Here is a 16,848-nt window from a genome sequence, read left to right as displayed (position 1 = left end):
GACCAATCACAGTCGATTATTCTCCTCGCGCTTGAAGAATAATCAAGTGTGCGTGGTCTATTTTCTTACGGCCTTACGATTAAAACTAAAACACAGAGAAGCAGCAGTTTCATTGGCTTTTTTAAACCAAAACTTGGACCAAGTTCTTGCATCGTAGACACCGAAACTCGGACCGGACCGATTTCATCGTGTATGTACACAAGGCTTTACTTTTAGAACCAACCAATCAACGCGGAGTGTTGATAAGACGAACTCGACAGTTGTATCTGCTGAACGCGGCCAATGAGATGCCCGTGATCCGCGCGCTCTCCCCTTGATTTCGCGCGCGCGCGCGCGCGCGTCGGCACTACTGTTGGCAGCAGTGTCGACGATTGACAGAGACAGAAGGGACGGAGGAAAAAGGAGGGGAGGAATTTGGCCAACAAACGGAGAACCTGTTGTTCGCGAACGAGTGTGGTCAGGGAACGTAGGCACGCCGTGAACGTGAATGCCATCATGAACGCCAAAAGAAATCCGCAGCATGTGTCAGATTCGTACAACGGAGGTAATCCCGCCGCGATCCACGCTTCGCTTTCGCGTAATATTGTCGAGTCGCGCGAGCAGACGCGCGCGGCGTATATACTGATCGGGGAAAAACGCGCGTATACGCGACACGACCGTAAAGATGGTAAACTGAAAAACCGTCTGCTGGGCGTCCTTATGGCGTCTGCTATTGCACGAAAACAACTTTTGCTCGGCGTATATGGAAGCGTTCCAGCGATGTTGCTTCATTTAAGAATGGGATCAACGTCATCCGACGCGGATTGCACGGATTTTAGTTTTTTTTTCTTTTTTTTTTCTTAAATAATTGAAATGTATATTTTTCAGGCGTGATCTTTACTAGTTTAACTTTAATTACTGAGGTCACGGAGAAACTTCATGTTGACAATAGCGTGTTTTATAGAATAGAACATTTATGCACTTCTTGTTACGTATCTCTCCCGTTTACGTCTCCATCTCTACCAATGTGATCAACATTAATCTCAGTTTATTTACTTTTCATCATTTTCTGGTTCTAAAAACGAAAAGAAGATAATAAGTTAAACCGAGATTGAAATTAATCTGTATTGATAGAAATAGACGTGTAACGATACAAAATATACGCATATGTGAAACAAAATCTGTCGTCGACAAAGAAAATATTGTAATTCCAGTATTTGTCTTTCGTTAAAGCTCCATAACACGATTTATAAAAGTTTTCTAACGCTACGTCTTGAAAGAATTGATTTTTGCTTCAGAAAATTTAACTTTTTTCCAGTTGAAAATATATATGTAGTATCGCAGGATTAAATAATATATAGATATAATTGAGAATAATTGTAAAAACTTTTACAGACACTATAGGAAGAGACAGTCCGTCAGCATTGTTGGAGGTACTCGCAGAGGTTGCTTCGCAAACATTGCACTCCGAAAAGAAACATATTAACTCAATGCTGACGCTGCAATACAAGCCGAAAACAGCGAGTGTGAAACGGAAAGAGTCATGCTTTACCGTACCTCAGCTCGCGTCCATGTCTGTTTCACATCTCGTTAAGCAATTTGCCGTTTTTACAAGCGACGAGCTCAAAAGACAATATTCCTATATCTGCGCGTTAGTGCCTGGTTGCCATCAGACATATACCAGTTTTGCTAGCGAGGAAAAGGCTAGGGTGTGCATTAAAAATCACCTGGAGGAGCATTTAGAACACCTGAAAGCAGATAAAGAGACTTGTACGTACTAGTAAGCTTATTGTTGTCTTGTGTTATTACAAATCCATAGAATTATATTAAGAGAAATCTTCGACGATACTTTTTATGATTGTTTAATTTTATTAAATTCTAAATTTATGAAAATGACACGTAAATGCTAATCCTGGAAAAGTTTAGTACTGTTAAAAGAATTTTTTTATGTTATAGATGATACATTTACAGCGAAAAGTATAAACCATAAGAATTTGAAGACTAATCTGCAAAGTAAGAAAAGTCGTATACAACAGATAAAGAAACCTCAAGAAACGTTAAATAAGGAGAACAAAGATGTGATATTGGAAAAACCCAATTATTTACGTAAAATACATTTAAACGATATTAACATTAAAGAGAACGAGAAGCAGAAATGTTTTCAGAGATCGGAAAAGGAGGGAGCGCGCGATTCTGAATCAAAGAATTCTGAGCAAATAGATATTAAGGTTCTCGGCGATCATAGTTATTCCGAACGATTGGATGACGAGATGCCTAATAGGAGAGAAACGTCTCTTAATAATGTCCCTGATAATACAACGGGAGAAGAAAATGTTGGTGAACGATCTATTAATAACCTAAATTCTTAACATAGTATACAATCTAAAACAGTATATAATTGTGAAAAATATACGTTACATTTGATATACGTACTATATTTTACAAATATATATTTCTTTCCAGATTGTGTTTATGGTCGTTGGTACTGATAGCGTACATATGAAAGAGTATTCTCACGTTCATCAGAAATTAGCTGAAAATTCTCAAGATTCTAATATTGTTTATTCGCCAGGTATGTTCCTAACTTAGTTTATAATTTATAGAATAAAATACATAAAATACAACACTGTCTTATGATTGATGTTACAGAGACGAATACTATTATGCTAAAATATAATTGTATAACGCATGTAAATTTCTATTATATTTATACATATATATTATGAGCAGATAAAACTCAAGTCAGCACGGAATCAAATGTAGAGGTATCTACGACCACCAAGCCTAAAGGAAAAGCAAAGTTTATTGGCACGAGCAAGGAAGAGAGGGAAATGGCGCTAGCATATATAGAACGTATTAAAAAGAAGGGTAATCCTACGGGAAACAATCTTCAATGTCGCATCTGCGATCCACCTCGTAGTTTCACAGCGCCTACAACTTTAGTCTCCCATTATCGGAGTCACGCTGGAATAAAGCCGTACGAGTGTTTGATGTGCAAAGCGGTTTTTACAAGAAGGCACAGCTTGAAGTACCATATGTTGATTCATCAAAATGAAACGCGCTTCACGTGCAAAGATTGTGGAAAGAAGTTCAGGCATCCGTCTCACTTTAGAGAGCATCAACGTAGGCACACTGGAGAAGCGCCGTTCGGATGTGATGACTGTGGGCAACGGTTAGTAGAATTATTATTTAGACAGTATATTTATGAATTATGTAGATAGTAATATATTTTATATATACAGACGTTTACATACTATTTTCAAAAATAAGTTCAGGCCAAATAAGATTTTCAAATTTAATTAATTTAATTTCAACTAAAAAAATGCTCCATCTTTCTAATTCTACCTCCAGAGAAAGAGACAAAGAATCAATTGATATCGATAGTTTCGACTATATAACATTAATATTTTGTCTTTTGTGTTAGGTTCAAAACCAGGAACACTTACAAACGTCATTTAAAAACACGACACAATAAAATTCTCACCACACTTGGCGAAGTCTTGCATCCACCGGAAGAAGACGTTCAAAAAGCTCGGACTAATCGAAAAAGAAAGGATTGCACTGTAGAAGTTGCGACGAGTGTCGATGACATCACGTCCGATGCAATTGTAAATTTCACAAACCATGACGAAACTCAAGTTATTACAAATACAGTAAAAGAGTATGTTCTGAAAGAGGATATCGATAGTAACAGAAATTGGGAGACGAACAATATAATACAGATTGATAAATTTGGGAGTTTTGAGATTTGCTCGGAATCTCAATTGAATAAGACTGATGGTATAGAGACTGAAATAGCTGTAGATTGTAAATATCCCGATAGGGAGAACAGTAATGTCAATGTGGAATGTATTAACGGTATAGGAGATGGCCTGCTGCAATTAAAAGATCCTTTTTACGATAACTTAAGAGTAACTAATAATGAGGAAAATCATGTTGTCTATCAGCATAATATCGAAGATCGGGATAAGATTTACGAGTGTAGTAATGAAATGAGAAATGAATGCGAAGTGAATGGTAGAAACGAGACACAGAATGAAGAAAAAGAAGATGTAATGGAGATAAACGCAGATTTTCCAGAAGAACAAGACGAAAGCAATTTACAAGTGTGGCATAAATCTACGCATGATTATCAGAAGGAAATATGCAACAATGATACACAAGAAAGAAACACAACGTGCAGACATTTAAGAACAGAGCAAACGGAAGCTGCAAGTTCCAATAAAAATGATCAAAAATATGATGTACACGTCATTGCGGAGAACGATGTCACGAACGAAAAATCTACAAAATCTGATAATTTCGATATTGAAAATAAAGAGTATCCAGGAAATAACATCTGTGCGCAGATTATATACGCAAATATTAATATCTCGCAGACATTGAATGAAGATAGCGAAGAGAGTATTCCAGAAAATCAAAATATATTGCAAGAAAATGAATGTATAACTCAGTCTGTTGCGACAGATGTGGTAGAAATCTTAAATGTTTCTCCGAAAGATTCTGTCGAGGCGATTCAGGAAACCGATCAACGACAAAATAATCAGTATTTATACGTCCGTTCCGAAGAGTTAAGTAAACTAATCGCTCAGAATAAATACGTAACCATACCGCTACATCAGATCAAGTTGTGTCGCGAACATGGCTTGCAAGCGAAGGTGGACAACCAGAAATCGATATATATCATAAATGAGGATATACGAACAATTATAAAGCAATCTGACAAACAAAATACGATTTTAGTTCTGTCTAGCGATAGTTTCAAGAGTAGCATTTTTCAAATTGACAAGAATAGTATTATTGTCAAAGCTCTGAAGAGATAGATCGATGCAAAGTAATAATATTTGTATAATAAGATATGTAAAGTTTAACGTTGATTACATTCAAAATATATTTTGTAACATAGCAATGCGCTAATAGACGCGATCGATTGATTGAAGTACATATGCAATAATCGTTGTAACATATAATAATCTTAAAAGGAAAGAAATAACAGCAATAATGCTACACGTTTTTTGCTTATATAAATATTTAGAAAGCAAAACCAAATAGATGTAATCGTGTTTCTCATTTTTATTACGAGATATAATTAAATGTCGATTTGACGATGCGTGGTATTTTTATTGTAAGCAATGCGAGTTAATAGTGCTGGCATTTATTTGTTTTACAGTTTAAGAGATTATTTATGAACTGTGGTTATGAGCTTGTATTGATTGCAATAATTACCTGCATTTATTAAATTTCCAAGTTAATGTCAAATTGATATTCAAAATTAAATTTTACAATCTTCAATTTCGTTCTTGACATGTACGGAAAATAAATTTATACAGTTTATTTGTAGTTTCACATCTATTACTTTTATTAGATGTGGTCCTACTAACTTATATTTACTTAGCAATCATAAAAAAGTATGAAAATATGGTAAAGTGCCAAATGTAAGAAAGTATATTACAGCTATATAATCTTGATTTAGTTTCATATAAAATTTTCCATTTTTTTAAGATTGTGGAGGGTCGTAAATGTACTGCTATCTATATAATTTATTTTTATAACAATTCTATTGAAGCTTTTTATCTCTGCTGTTTTTAAAATTATTATTTTAGAAGAGATTTTTTTTATACAGTGCATTAAGTAATAATAACACATTTAACATTTCGTGAAGCAATTATATTTTATACTGTCTAAATGAGCAAATTATAGGCGTTTATAAGTTTACGTGCAATTTAAAAACAAAGTTCAGTTGTCTATGTTAAATAGATTTTTCTATTTGCAAACTGTGTAATGTGCACTGTAACGCACTTTGAATATCGCAGCTTTTAGCATTTTTTTTTCCCAACGGTCTTGGCCAGTACATCTTTTTTATAAAAAAAAAAAATTTATCTTTCAAGATATTTATCGCAGTAAGTTATTGAGCTACAAATATTCGAGAATCCACACATTAAATATCGATAACTATGTGTGTACACATTAAGTGCAGATAACTCGCAAACCACATTTTCCATCTGATTTACAAATTCCCAAATTTTTAAATAACGTAAAAATAAATTATTTTATCTGTATAAAGTTTACGTGTCTAGGAAGTTCCGAGATTCATTTGATTGCGGTCTAATTAGGAACATTATTAATCGATTTTTGTTTAATTGTTAATGGCTTGAACTCTCTTCTTTAGTGGCATCTTTAACTAATCAATCTATATATATATATATATGAGTCTGTTACAGTCTTCCTTGGTGATATAAAATATCTTCTAAAATCGCCAAATCGAACTTTAGTTCACCTTCAGTTATGCCACAGCTAAATATTTTTACCCTAATAGTAAAAGTTTTTCTAAGAAAGAACTAACGTTTTAATCTGCAGATTTTATTCGATAAGATACAAAATGTGCACTGCTCACAGTTTTCGACACTCATGCCAAAGTATGTTGAACAAACCTGTGAAAAATCTGATACTTAAAAGTTTCTGCAGATTTTTAGGCACAGCTATTACAACTAAACTCTGTAGTGGTCCAGAAAACTTGGGCGATAGTTTTCTCTCTCTCTCAGGCCTACTCCTTACACTCGGTTCTGTAATCACAAAATAACATTTGGAATTGTTGTACAGCATAATGTTCACGTATACTAGTTTGTCTATCGTTAACCAGACAAAGTTCCCAAAAACAAAACTAACCGAATATCCTTTACTTATCTGGAGTAAATTTAAACTCGGAACTTTCTCGATATAAATAGTACAAGTGATCGATTCGAATAATTTCACAACATTTCTTACGCAGGTATAATGATCATAAATGTACCGATATGTGATTAATGTATATATAGAATGCGGTAGTACAACTGAAATAATTGCTCGTGTAAAGAAAGAAAATCGAAACTATAGAACAAGTCTCTACGAAGCTACGCTTTACGAGAAAATCGACTATTAAGCCTGTTGCAGTCTATACAGTCTCTTACTATTATAATATATTACACGCCATCCTGTACTATCGTTTCTCGTACTATCAATTTTTCACAGTCTCAATAACTCGCAGATCCAATTCTTTAACAAACATATCAGTAATAAATAACAAATGATGCATTTATATACTATAATAACCAGATAACTTTTAATATGTATAAGATAATGAATATGACGAATAAAATAACAATAGTCAAGATACTAATTAACAAGATAGATCATATTATACTATACAACTTATGTCTAAAAACAATATTATTATATAAAGGGTGCCTTTTTGATAAAATAGAAATAAGACTTACTCAGATTACAAAAGTGCGGTAGCTAATAACATAGCTAATAAACATTAAATATTTACGAATTACGATATTCGTAATGATAGAGGATAAAAAAAAAAACAAATAATCTTTATGTAATCTTCTATAAAATTATTTGCATTAATAATAACCAGTCTGACGATTGCATATAACATTGTAGAAATTTAGACAGACGAAAGGCTTATGTGACGCAAATTTACTCAAGAACGTTCTCGCAGAAGTTTTACGTTGTACAATTTTCGCGGCTCGCTCATGATTATTACATATATACACAATAACAGCGTGCTTTGAAACCGTGAGCAGCCTAATTCGCGCCTCAAGTTATCGGCTATGTAAAGAACAATAATTTTGCTTACTAGAATAATGTATTTTTCTACGTATATTTTGTACTTACGAATAAATTTCTAAAAATATTCCGCGCGAGATCATTTCCGATTACCCGCTAAGTAGTTTTTAAGTCAAAGTCAAGGGAGTTGGCGTGTAAGCGGCGTTAAAGTTTTCTACGAATATCCTTCATAATACGAGAGGATAACGAGTGAGTTAATTTGTTTAATTATATTGTTTTGTGAACATTTTAAATCAATGGACAAGTTATATGTCTCAGGTATAGTAAACTGACGTTATTTTGACATTAAAATGACGAATAATGTCAGTTTGCAGCTTGGGGTGTTATAATTTTTCATTATTTTACATAAAAGTATAACAATATTATACATTCCCTTTGTAATTATCACTCATGCGCTACTAGTAGAATGTTTTACAATTAGCACACGATACTCGTGAAACACCTGTCCTTTCGATTGAGATGTCGACTCCAGATTATTGATATTATTTTGGAATTCGTTGGCTTTCTCTTGTGAAATCTTTCAGAACTTTTCGGCCCGGAACTGAAAAATCGGGACACGTAAAGAGAGCTCGAAAACAGTTGCAACGAGTGGAAGAATAAGAGCGAATCAGACCAAGTCCTCCTTTGTCGGCTCATCTCCAATTAGGTCCTTATGTCTACTCCGTCTAAATAAAATTACCGATTCAAATTACATTCGGGAACCCTGGAAAAATATCCCAGAAATTTTCATGTTATTAATCAGATGTTCTACGAAAAATTTTTAAGACTTTCTCAGAACTTGTTACACGCGTTGGGACGTCTTTCATAAAAAGTCAAACAAAATAATAATGAGATATATTTCAGATTTCTCTCGGCAGCAACATATTTGTAGAAATCTGAATAAATATGAGAAAATCCACGCAATTTATCAGAATTTTTCATATTGTAGATACAGAAATATTTCAAAAATCCTCATCCAATTATTTCTGAAAGTGTATCTCAAAAGTTTTACACATAACACAAGTATTTTTCATAAATATAAAATATGAGAAATTCTTAGATTTCTAAGAAAATGAGAAATTGTTTCGCTCTAAAGAAGATCACTCAGAAATTCTTTTCTATACGAGGAAAAGACGCACGTATCTCAATCGATCAAAATTATTTCCAAGCCACGATACGCCTCGTTTGCGATTTCACTCGACATCTCCGTTGAACCGAGCCCGCGACCTGCGGGGGAAGCATCCAAAATATTTACGCCAATTTACGGGCATCTCGGCAAATGATCCGTGCCCGGCCCGGCGATGACAACAAACGCGCGCGCGCGCGCGACCGGCAAACAATTAACCGGTTGCGCGTCCCGTTGCTCTCGTTGGAGAACGCGCGGTCCGGTCGCCGCGGTCGGCGCCGGTCTTGTTGGGGAACAAGGTCGCGGGTAAAATGGCGAGCGCCGGGCCCCGCTCGGGTCAGGATAAAATAGGACGTGCGCGTCGCGCACCGGACGATCGCCGCGGCAACGGGCGCGATTCCGCTCCTCGGCGTGTTTACCGTTACAGGACGACGTCGGTATACCTAGCTGTATACCACAATACTGTGCCTGTACTATATACCTGTATCTGCTATCTGCCTCGCCAGTATCGCGAGCGGCGAGCGGCGAGCGAGGACTCGATCGCAACAGGTGTGCCGAGTGCCGACTGGCCGGTGGCAAGTGGCAATCTCGCCGTCGCTCTCCCGAAACGAAAGCGGGGAACGGAGGTCGCGCTCTCGGTCTCCAAACAAAAAACGGAGCGCAACGGGCGAGACCAACTGTTCGCGCGGCGGTACCTCGGCACGGGCACGGCGAGTCCTCGCGCTTTCAGCGACGCGATATACCGAGCACCGAGTGCGCGTACAGCGGCGGCTCTTGGCCGGAGAAGGTGTTTGAGGCTCTACGAACGCGACGGCATCTGTTACTCCGGGAGTTAAAAAGTCAAGGCTAACAATAAGAGGAGTTTTTATCGCACCTGGAGGTAGCGGCGCTCGTTGGTGCGCGACACCGGAACTCGCAGCGGTCGTCGGCCGTGCGTGTACATACCATGCGCGCGAGAAGATTGGAGAAGATCCCCGTCATTCCGGAGTACCCCGAAAACGACTCGACGCGTCGTACCCGCGCGCGGCGACACGCGCCGTCGGCGTAAATATTGAACGACCGGTGACGCAATATTAGTTTGCGCGCGAGGCATGAGGCATGATAATAAGCGGGGACGTCGTTGCTCGTCGGCGCGCCTCGCGATCAGATAAAGCGCACGAAATTGTTCCCCGCCCCCGCCCCGAGGTCGACGCACCGCCGCCGCCGCCGCCGTCGCCGCCGCCGCTCGCGTATCCGTCGCGGAGGAGAAGCCTGATAAAAGATTCAGTCCGGTTCCGTCGCCGCTGCCGGCCTGCCGTCGCATTCCCCAATTCCCGCTGGCGGAAACGCGCGAAATGGAGGTGAGTCCCTCACGCGTACGCTATACTCTCTTTCTCTCTTTCGAGGAGCGCGACAAGGGTCGTCCAAGTGAGACGTGGAGACTCGGGTTGCTGCCTGAATAGCGACGTCACTGGAGATGAGATACCTGTCCACATCTGCCTGATATGTTAGGGGTGGCTATATATAGCGCTATCGGCAACGGTGACATACGTGACACGTATATTTACCTGCTTGTACACATTCCTACGCTGTCTTGAATTAGCACTTTGTTCAAGCGGCTAGTCTAGGTTTCATTCAGACGACCCTTGCATAGAAGCTGCGAAGCCTTCAGACGTATATATCTTCGTGATGTTTTCAGAGTGACTGATCCTGTCCCAGGTGTCCCTTACGCTTCCTGCGATTTAAAATGAAATCCGCGTACGTTTACGTCTCCATTATTCCTGTCGACGTAGATTGACTTTATATATAAACCTCGGTTTAACTTACTTTTTATCTTTCTTTAAGTTTTAGAACTAGATGAAGGAGTAAGTTAAACGAGATTGAAATTAATCCGCGTTGAAAATGAGCATTATAGAAGGAAAGCTGGGCGGAGAAGCAAGCGAGTATCGGCAAATCGGGAAAGTGTAAACTAAACGGAATAAATCTGCTGTCACATATAAGCGTGACTTCTTCGAGCGAAAGGACTTTGACAGTTACGCAAAACGTGGACCTATACGATCCGTGAGACATCTCTTCGTATTTGCTTGAAAGTAAAAAATAAAAAAAAAACTTGCTTTATCATAGTTTGATTTTACATATTGCATATTTCCTCTTCTGGACCTTTTTCGCTCTCGGAGAATTAATAAAATGAAACTAAATGCGAACATATATAGAGACGATAAAAATGAACGTATGCAATTATTGAATGAGGAAATAAAGAGCTTGAAAAAGAGTACCTTTAAGACTTAATTATTTCGTTACTTTACAATTTGCGCGACGGATACTTACAGCGATCTGGACGAGAGATTTGGATTCTGACGAGAGTTAAATCTCTATTGACATTGCTACCGTGTTTACGGTGACATTTTTCAATGAGTCGCCTATGTAACGTTGATATCGTATCTCTCGCTTTACTGCCTCTCCGTAGAGTTCATTAATTTGGCGTTTTAATTGCAAGAACGGCGCTAACGCAACGCATGACAGCAGAAACGATTAAAATAAACGCTTGCTTATACAATTGTTCCATTCCGTTATCTAAAACAATTAGACCGATGATGCGACAATAGTTTGCGTAATATTACCGTCTGGTATAGTTAAAACATCAGTCGATAAATGATATTTGCAAAGTCATCGCGATTTTCCTATTTATACGATCGCGGAAAATTTTTGTTCGTCCTTTTTAAATTCTAAACAAATTTGTGGCATGGAATTCTTAGGTAATTACATTCGTAAAGTACAGAATTTTGAGATATAATATAGTTATATTATAATAACATAGTATTAAATGTGCCTTTTGAGTCAATACTTTTGCCAGTGATTTCGACCGCTGGTTCTTTGCTTATTTTTCCGCATTAGAAAATATATAATAATTAAAGCGGCTATCGACGAGAAACTTGGGATATTAATTACTTCCACTTACTTTCTTTCGAACGAAATGTTTTACAAAAGTTACACAGACATCAATTTCATTTAAAAATTGAAAGAAATACGAATGAATCGTCTCTATTTGCAAAAAAATAAAAAATACAGTAGCTTGTCGTCCATGCGTAGTCGACGTGACATTTTCGATTTCATTAATTAGCATTTTTAGACAATCGTACTATGTCACGAGTTGAAACCGGCATCGATGAGAGACCTTGGAAGACCGATCCTTCCGAAGTCGATTGACTTCGAACTATTACTCACGGTTGACGTAATATCGTACGCGATCTTCGTACGAAATCATACTAATTGTAAGCTCATGATCGGAATGGAATGAGCGCATTTATATTTAATGCTAAATACAATGTAAAAACATGGATCTCTGTTTCTAAAAGAAAGCAAAATGATTATACGAATTACAATTAAAGTCGAGGCAGCGATCTAGCTTAGATAGGCTGTCCTTTTTCACATGGCAACCTTATTTGTGACAAGGATAAAGAAAATCGACTGAAAGTTGATTTGATTGAAGTTTCATATATGACTGTTAACGTTTTAATTCTCAATTATTACTCTACGTACATGTGACGAGGCTAACGAGCCCCCTAATATTCTTCAATATTCTTTCCTTTTAAGTGTTGTCTGCATTTTATAATTTATAATACTCGGAGGAGAATGGATTTTTGACGTTCCAAATGTTGCTCGGTCCTTAAGTCGGTCGTCCGGGCACTCTCGAAGGTATAGCGAAGATGGTGCACGGTCGAGAGAAGAGAGACGAAAAGAGCGGTAGGAAGAGTCGTGGCCCATTTCTTTTAGAAGGGAAACGAGATGATTACAGTTAAAGCCGTTAGCTCTTCGTCAGTGCTCGCTCAGTTTTCTGTGTGGACGGCATTCCTGACCGGCGTCGCGTCACAGCTGGAAATCCTCGTGAGAAATCCTCGACTATATCGGCTGCTGCAGCTCGGTAGCGGCTCTCTGTCCTCGCCTCGCCTTTCGTGCACGTTCCACGTCAACCCTTTTACGGCACCTCTCTTGCCGTAGAGAGACACACCGACGAGGTATTGTTGAAACTGGCCTTGGCGTCTTTTCAGGTCTGAAAACGTAATCGTCGCGAAACACTTATCCGAGCGAGATCTTTAATGATACCCGAGTGAATGTAAAGGTTTACGAATCGATGAATAACCGCGGAGATATAAATAGAGATAGGGCACAGGCTTAATTCTGAAACTTCGGTATAAACATTCGAAACGGAAGTGAGTCGATAAGTGGTGGGGAAGAGAAGAGAGATTTTTATCGTGACAAAAGACAAAAGCGCCGATCGATGTGTTCGCTGATAAGTACGAAAAAAGAAAGAAATGTTTCTCGACGAGAGCCTCGATGTTTTTGACCGAAGGTCTTCGCTCGATCGCAATTTCGCCCGTATACCCTTTTCGGGAAATGTGTCATTTTATCTGTCCGCTTCGGGGCTTCACGAATGACGTGTCGGGCGGCGTTGCAGAGAGGTGGCGATATACTTTCTTCTATGAGATAAAACTGATAACGCTCGCGATACGTGATCGATAGAGGCGAGCGCGAGGATGACGGTCATTGTTGCAACGAGCGATTTGTTGCACCGCTTGAAAAACCCTTTCACCTTCCTACCGCGCGTATATGATATGTACGTAATTCTTTGAAAGCGGTCTCGTTCTCCACAGTGGTTGGTATCGCTCGAATGGGACGGCGTATCTGTTTTATCAATAGTTTGCAATCGATCCATTAATCGGCGTTGAATAACGAGATATATAAATGCGATGAGAAAGATATCGAGAGAGATACACGCATTGCGCACATACGCAAAACGATGAACATTAAAAGTTTAAAAGACCGCACGTGTCCTTCGGTATCTGCGGATCAGTTATCGGAAACTCTAACACTCGTCAAAAAGAATCAGATAAATTCTTCAAAACTATTCGATCTACTCTTCGATCGGATATCAACTGGATGCGGAGTTAATGCTCCGTTTTTTTAATGCAATTTTAATGTCTTGAAATTTCTGAATTCCTCGCGAAGAGATCGGAACTCTGATTAGAAGCATATAAGTTTTTTATGTCAAGCAATCAATCTCGTGTATCTTCTCCTAAAGAAAAGTTAAGAGTTAAATGTGTGGTGAAAATATAAACACAGGGTGGTGCTTGTATTTTCACCTATATGGTGTTTTATATTCTTACATTCATGAGAAATTTTCGGTATATGCGCGCACAGGCGGAGCGTAGACTGGAGCAGTTGAAGAGGGCGACGGACAGAATACAAAGGGAAATCGAAGAAGTCACCGAGAGGGAACACGAACTGCGGAACGTGGGTAGCATTAAAACCACATCCCACGAGACAGTGGACTGCAAGGTATCTTCGAAACGCATGCTTCAATAAATAACACGGTTTGGCGTCTGTGCTTTTCTCCGTCTACGCAAGTCTCACGCGTATTTTTAACGCTCCTTTTTATCTGTAAAAATAAAAATAGTAGAGTTTCTCTGAGTTTCAAGTGCCCGAAGAAAGGGATACGCTTGAAGACTCGTGAAATCAATTCTTAAGCGCGAAAAAGATCCGTTTGTATGTTGAAATAAATATTTAACTAGCGATTTTACTGCGTAGGTGCGTCGTATGCCGCAGGCTCTGGTCTCGGGCAAGCTGAAAAGGACAACGTCCACGCCGCAGATACTGGAGACAGTCAGCCCGACGCCGCTGTCGCCAAACCTGACGCCAAAGATGACGAACGGCGTGATATCCACGCGCACCACGCCGACACCGCTGCGTTTCGCGACTACGCCGAGCCAGAAGGGTCTGATGCACAGGTTCCTGGCTACCCGAGGAAAGCTCTACAGGAACAAATCGCCGAACAATGGCAGTTTGAGTCCTCCCATAACGCCCACCATCGCGCTCAATCCTCTGAGCGTCAAGGCCTTCGATAGAACGTTGGAGATACCACTGGAGCCGGACGACGAGCCAAAGAAGCCATTAACGAGGAAGGGATACGTTCCTGTCGAGAAAAAGATTCAAAAGGAGCTACATGACATGAGAGAACGAGAGAACGAATTGAGGTGTTGAAATTTTTAGATTAAACAATTCAACGCGAGAGTGTGGTCCAAACCGTTTTTAAAATAATAAATTAAAGAAGAAGATTTTTAAAGTCTATCTGAGAGATTAACTTTTCAATTTTTTAAGAATTTTTAAAATGTAATTTGAAAAGTAATTTTTCTTATATTTCCAATCCTGCGACAATAATTACTAATACAAATTAAATAATGATTAACTTGGATGATTTATTTAACATCTGATTTTGTTTGCAATAAATGAAGCGTTAAAGAAGATATAACGCTACATTGTCAAGGCAAATTGTTGCACGCTGTAATAAAAATTTTAAAGAGTAATTTCACTTAATTATTACATTTGGAAACTCAAACTAAATTACGTTTATTTTTGCAGATTAATGAGATCGCAGATGTTGGCGAAGTCTCAGCCGAATCTACTTGACATAGGAAACGATAACGATTCCGATATTTACGACGGCTCCGGTTCTCTCAGAAGCGGCGCTTCCACTAATACTTTGAACGAGGATGAAACTGAGAGAGAACATAAGGGAAAACACAAGGTTAGCAATATTTTCACACAATTATAATCGATACGATTATAATTAATTACTAATATTACCGATTAGAATCGATCGTCGAAACAAACGCGTAATTTGTAACGAAGGCAATTCAATATTCATTGAAACGCGTTCGTCGACAATTTGACTAACAATAAGCGATAAAAGATCTCTTTTCATTTACAGCCTAATCCACGACGCCGCAACACGCTCATCGCGCAATGGGAAAATTTGATAGCCGCCAAGAGAGAGTCTATCGAAAATAACAACGAAAAAGACAGCTACTTTTGAAAGTTCTATAGCCTTACGTATCTGTTTGCAACTTTATATTTATCTTTATCCTAACGTTTTTCCGTTCTATCTAAATGATCGATCGTAAATCGGTAATACTTATTAATATTACAGCGAACAACCGTTTGTATTGTAACAAGACCGTTGCTCCGCTTTTTTTTTAAAGCGTATCTTAAATGCATGGATATCTTCTTGTTTTATATGTATAGTTTGTTTACGAATGAACAATTTTCTTTTTGCGTTTATATATTTATGCGTTCCAGCGTTAATAATTAGAATATACACCACGTCGCCGGTGCGTGTGTTATCAGTATTAAAAGTTGTGCTGGCTTAAATGTTATTAAAACTCAACTGCTTATGAAATTGAAGGATCTTTTTAAATAGGGTACACACTTTGTTTCCGATTCGTTTCCGATGAATTGGATAACACGAATGCGATATGTAAAATATCCTCGCGAGCGAGCGAGTGAAGAAGTTCTCGTACGTTTGTCGTTTAACGTAACTTTCCGGGTGTAAAGTGCTTATTAATTATAACGATCGTTAGTTTACTCGATCAGCGCATGTATAGTATTATATATATATCTATATTAAATATTAATTAGAGTAATATTATATTGTAAAGATAGTAAAATATTCGATAGATACCTCCATACACCTGAAAAATTCAATCATAATAACAATATCAAATAATAATTACTATCTATTACGGAGTATTATGCGCGAGATTATTAGACAAAAACATATAGCTCTGGACTAAACTGAAAATTACGCATGGTTTTCGGTCGTGCAATATTAAATTATACATTTAGTCTCTACACTGCAGTTTTTATTTTATAATTTGCAATTGTGTTACATTTTCCAACATGTGTAAATGTCAACGGCACGATACGTTATATATTTTATCATAATTCATACTGATTTAGCTTCTCATTCTAATATTTGCCGTTAGCGCAAATTTGCAATTTCTAGATGATGGATATTTTGATTATAGGCCAGAATACCTCGAAATATTGATTGCATTTATTAATAAATAAAAATGTTAAGTGTGAATAAATTGATACATACTGATCGAGACTGAATAGAAAAATATATTATTAAAAAGTTTATAAAGAAAATATCGTGTAAAAATAAAAATTGTGCTGTAATATATTATATCTTTTAAAGCGAAAGTCGATGTATTTGAAAATTGATAAAAATATTAATTTTTAATTTAAAAAAAGTAGGTTGTTTTCTGCACGTTTTGAGCTATATAAAATTACTTTTGGATGTGTATAAATAGATCCAAAAAAAGAATTAGATA

At 37.8% G+C, this 16,848-nt stretch overlaps 2 protein-coding genes and 1 long non-coding RNA gene across 5 annotated transcripts; 2 read left to right on the top strand and 1 right to left on the bottom strand.

The window, feature by feature from the left end:
* The first annotated feature begins 375 nt into the window (after positions 1 to 375).
* Positions 376 to 7,660, top strand: LOC143907070 (uncharacterized). Its single transcript, XM_077423583.1, has 6 exons — positions 376 to 544; positions 1,375 to 1,749; positions 1,936 to 2,312; positions 2,443 to 2,551; positions 2,710 to 3,151; positions 3,404 to 7,660. Exons 1-6 carry the CDS (start codon positions 496 to 498, stop codon positions 4,800 to 4,802), a joined length of 2,751 nt encoding a protein of 916 aa, XP_077279709.1. The 5' UTR covers positions 376 to 495; the 3' UTR covers positions 4,803 to 7,660.
* LOC143907073 (uncharacterized) lies at positions 6,317 to 10,636 on the bottom strand. Its single transcript, XR_013259711.1, has 3 exons — positions 10,505 to 10,636; positions 10,246 to 10,412; positions 6,317 to 6,542 (listed from the first exon to the last, which is right to left on the bottom strand). It is a non-coding gene; the product is annotated as an uncharacterized LOC143907073 (long non-coding RNA).
* Mdu (mitotic spindle positioning protein meduse) lies at positions 9,245 to 16,200 on the top strand. Of its 3 annotated transcripts, XM_077423586.1 has the most exons (6): positions 9,245 to 10,038; positions 10,377 to 10,435; positions 13,877 to 14,014; positions 14,264 to 14,709; positions 15,095 to 15,260; positions 15,444 to 16,200. In XM_077423586.1, exons 4-6 carry the CDS (start codon positions 14,273 to 14,275, stop codon positions 15,546 to 15,548), a joined length of 708 nt encoding a protein of 235 aa, XP_077279712.1. In that variant the 5' UTR covers positions 9,245 to 10,038; positions 10,377 to 10,435; positions 13,877 to 14,014; positions 14,264 to 14,272; the 3' UTR covers positions 15,549 to 16,200. The 3 variants fall into 3 exon arrangements, with proteins under 3 accessions (XP_077279712.1, XP_077279711.1, XP_077279713.1); XM_077423585.1 differs by lacking the exon at positions 10,377 to 10,435 and having other exon boundaries at positions 9,246 to 10,038; XM_077423587.1 differs by lacking the exons at positions 9,245 to 10,038; positions 10,377 to 10,435 and adding an exon at positions 12,263 to 12,693.
* Positions 16,201 to 16,848: the final 648 nt, after the last annotated feature.

The sequence above is a fragment of the Temnothorax americanus genome, unplaced genomic scaffold, assembly GCF_048541705.1.
Source record: "Temnothorax americanus isolate GAGA-0224 unplaced genomic scaffold, ASM4854170v1 Scaffold8, whole genome shotgun sequence".
NCBI classification, from domain to species: Eukaryota; Metazoa; Arthropoda; class Insecta; order Hymenoptera; family Formicidae; genus Temnothorax; species Temnothorax americanus.
This window is presented reverse-complemented; position numbering and strand designations above follow the sequence as displayed.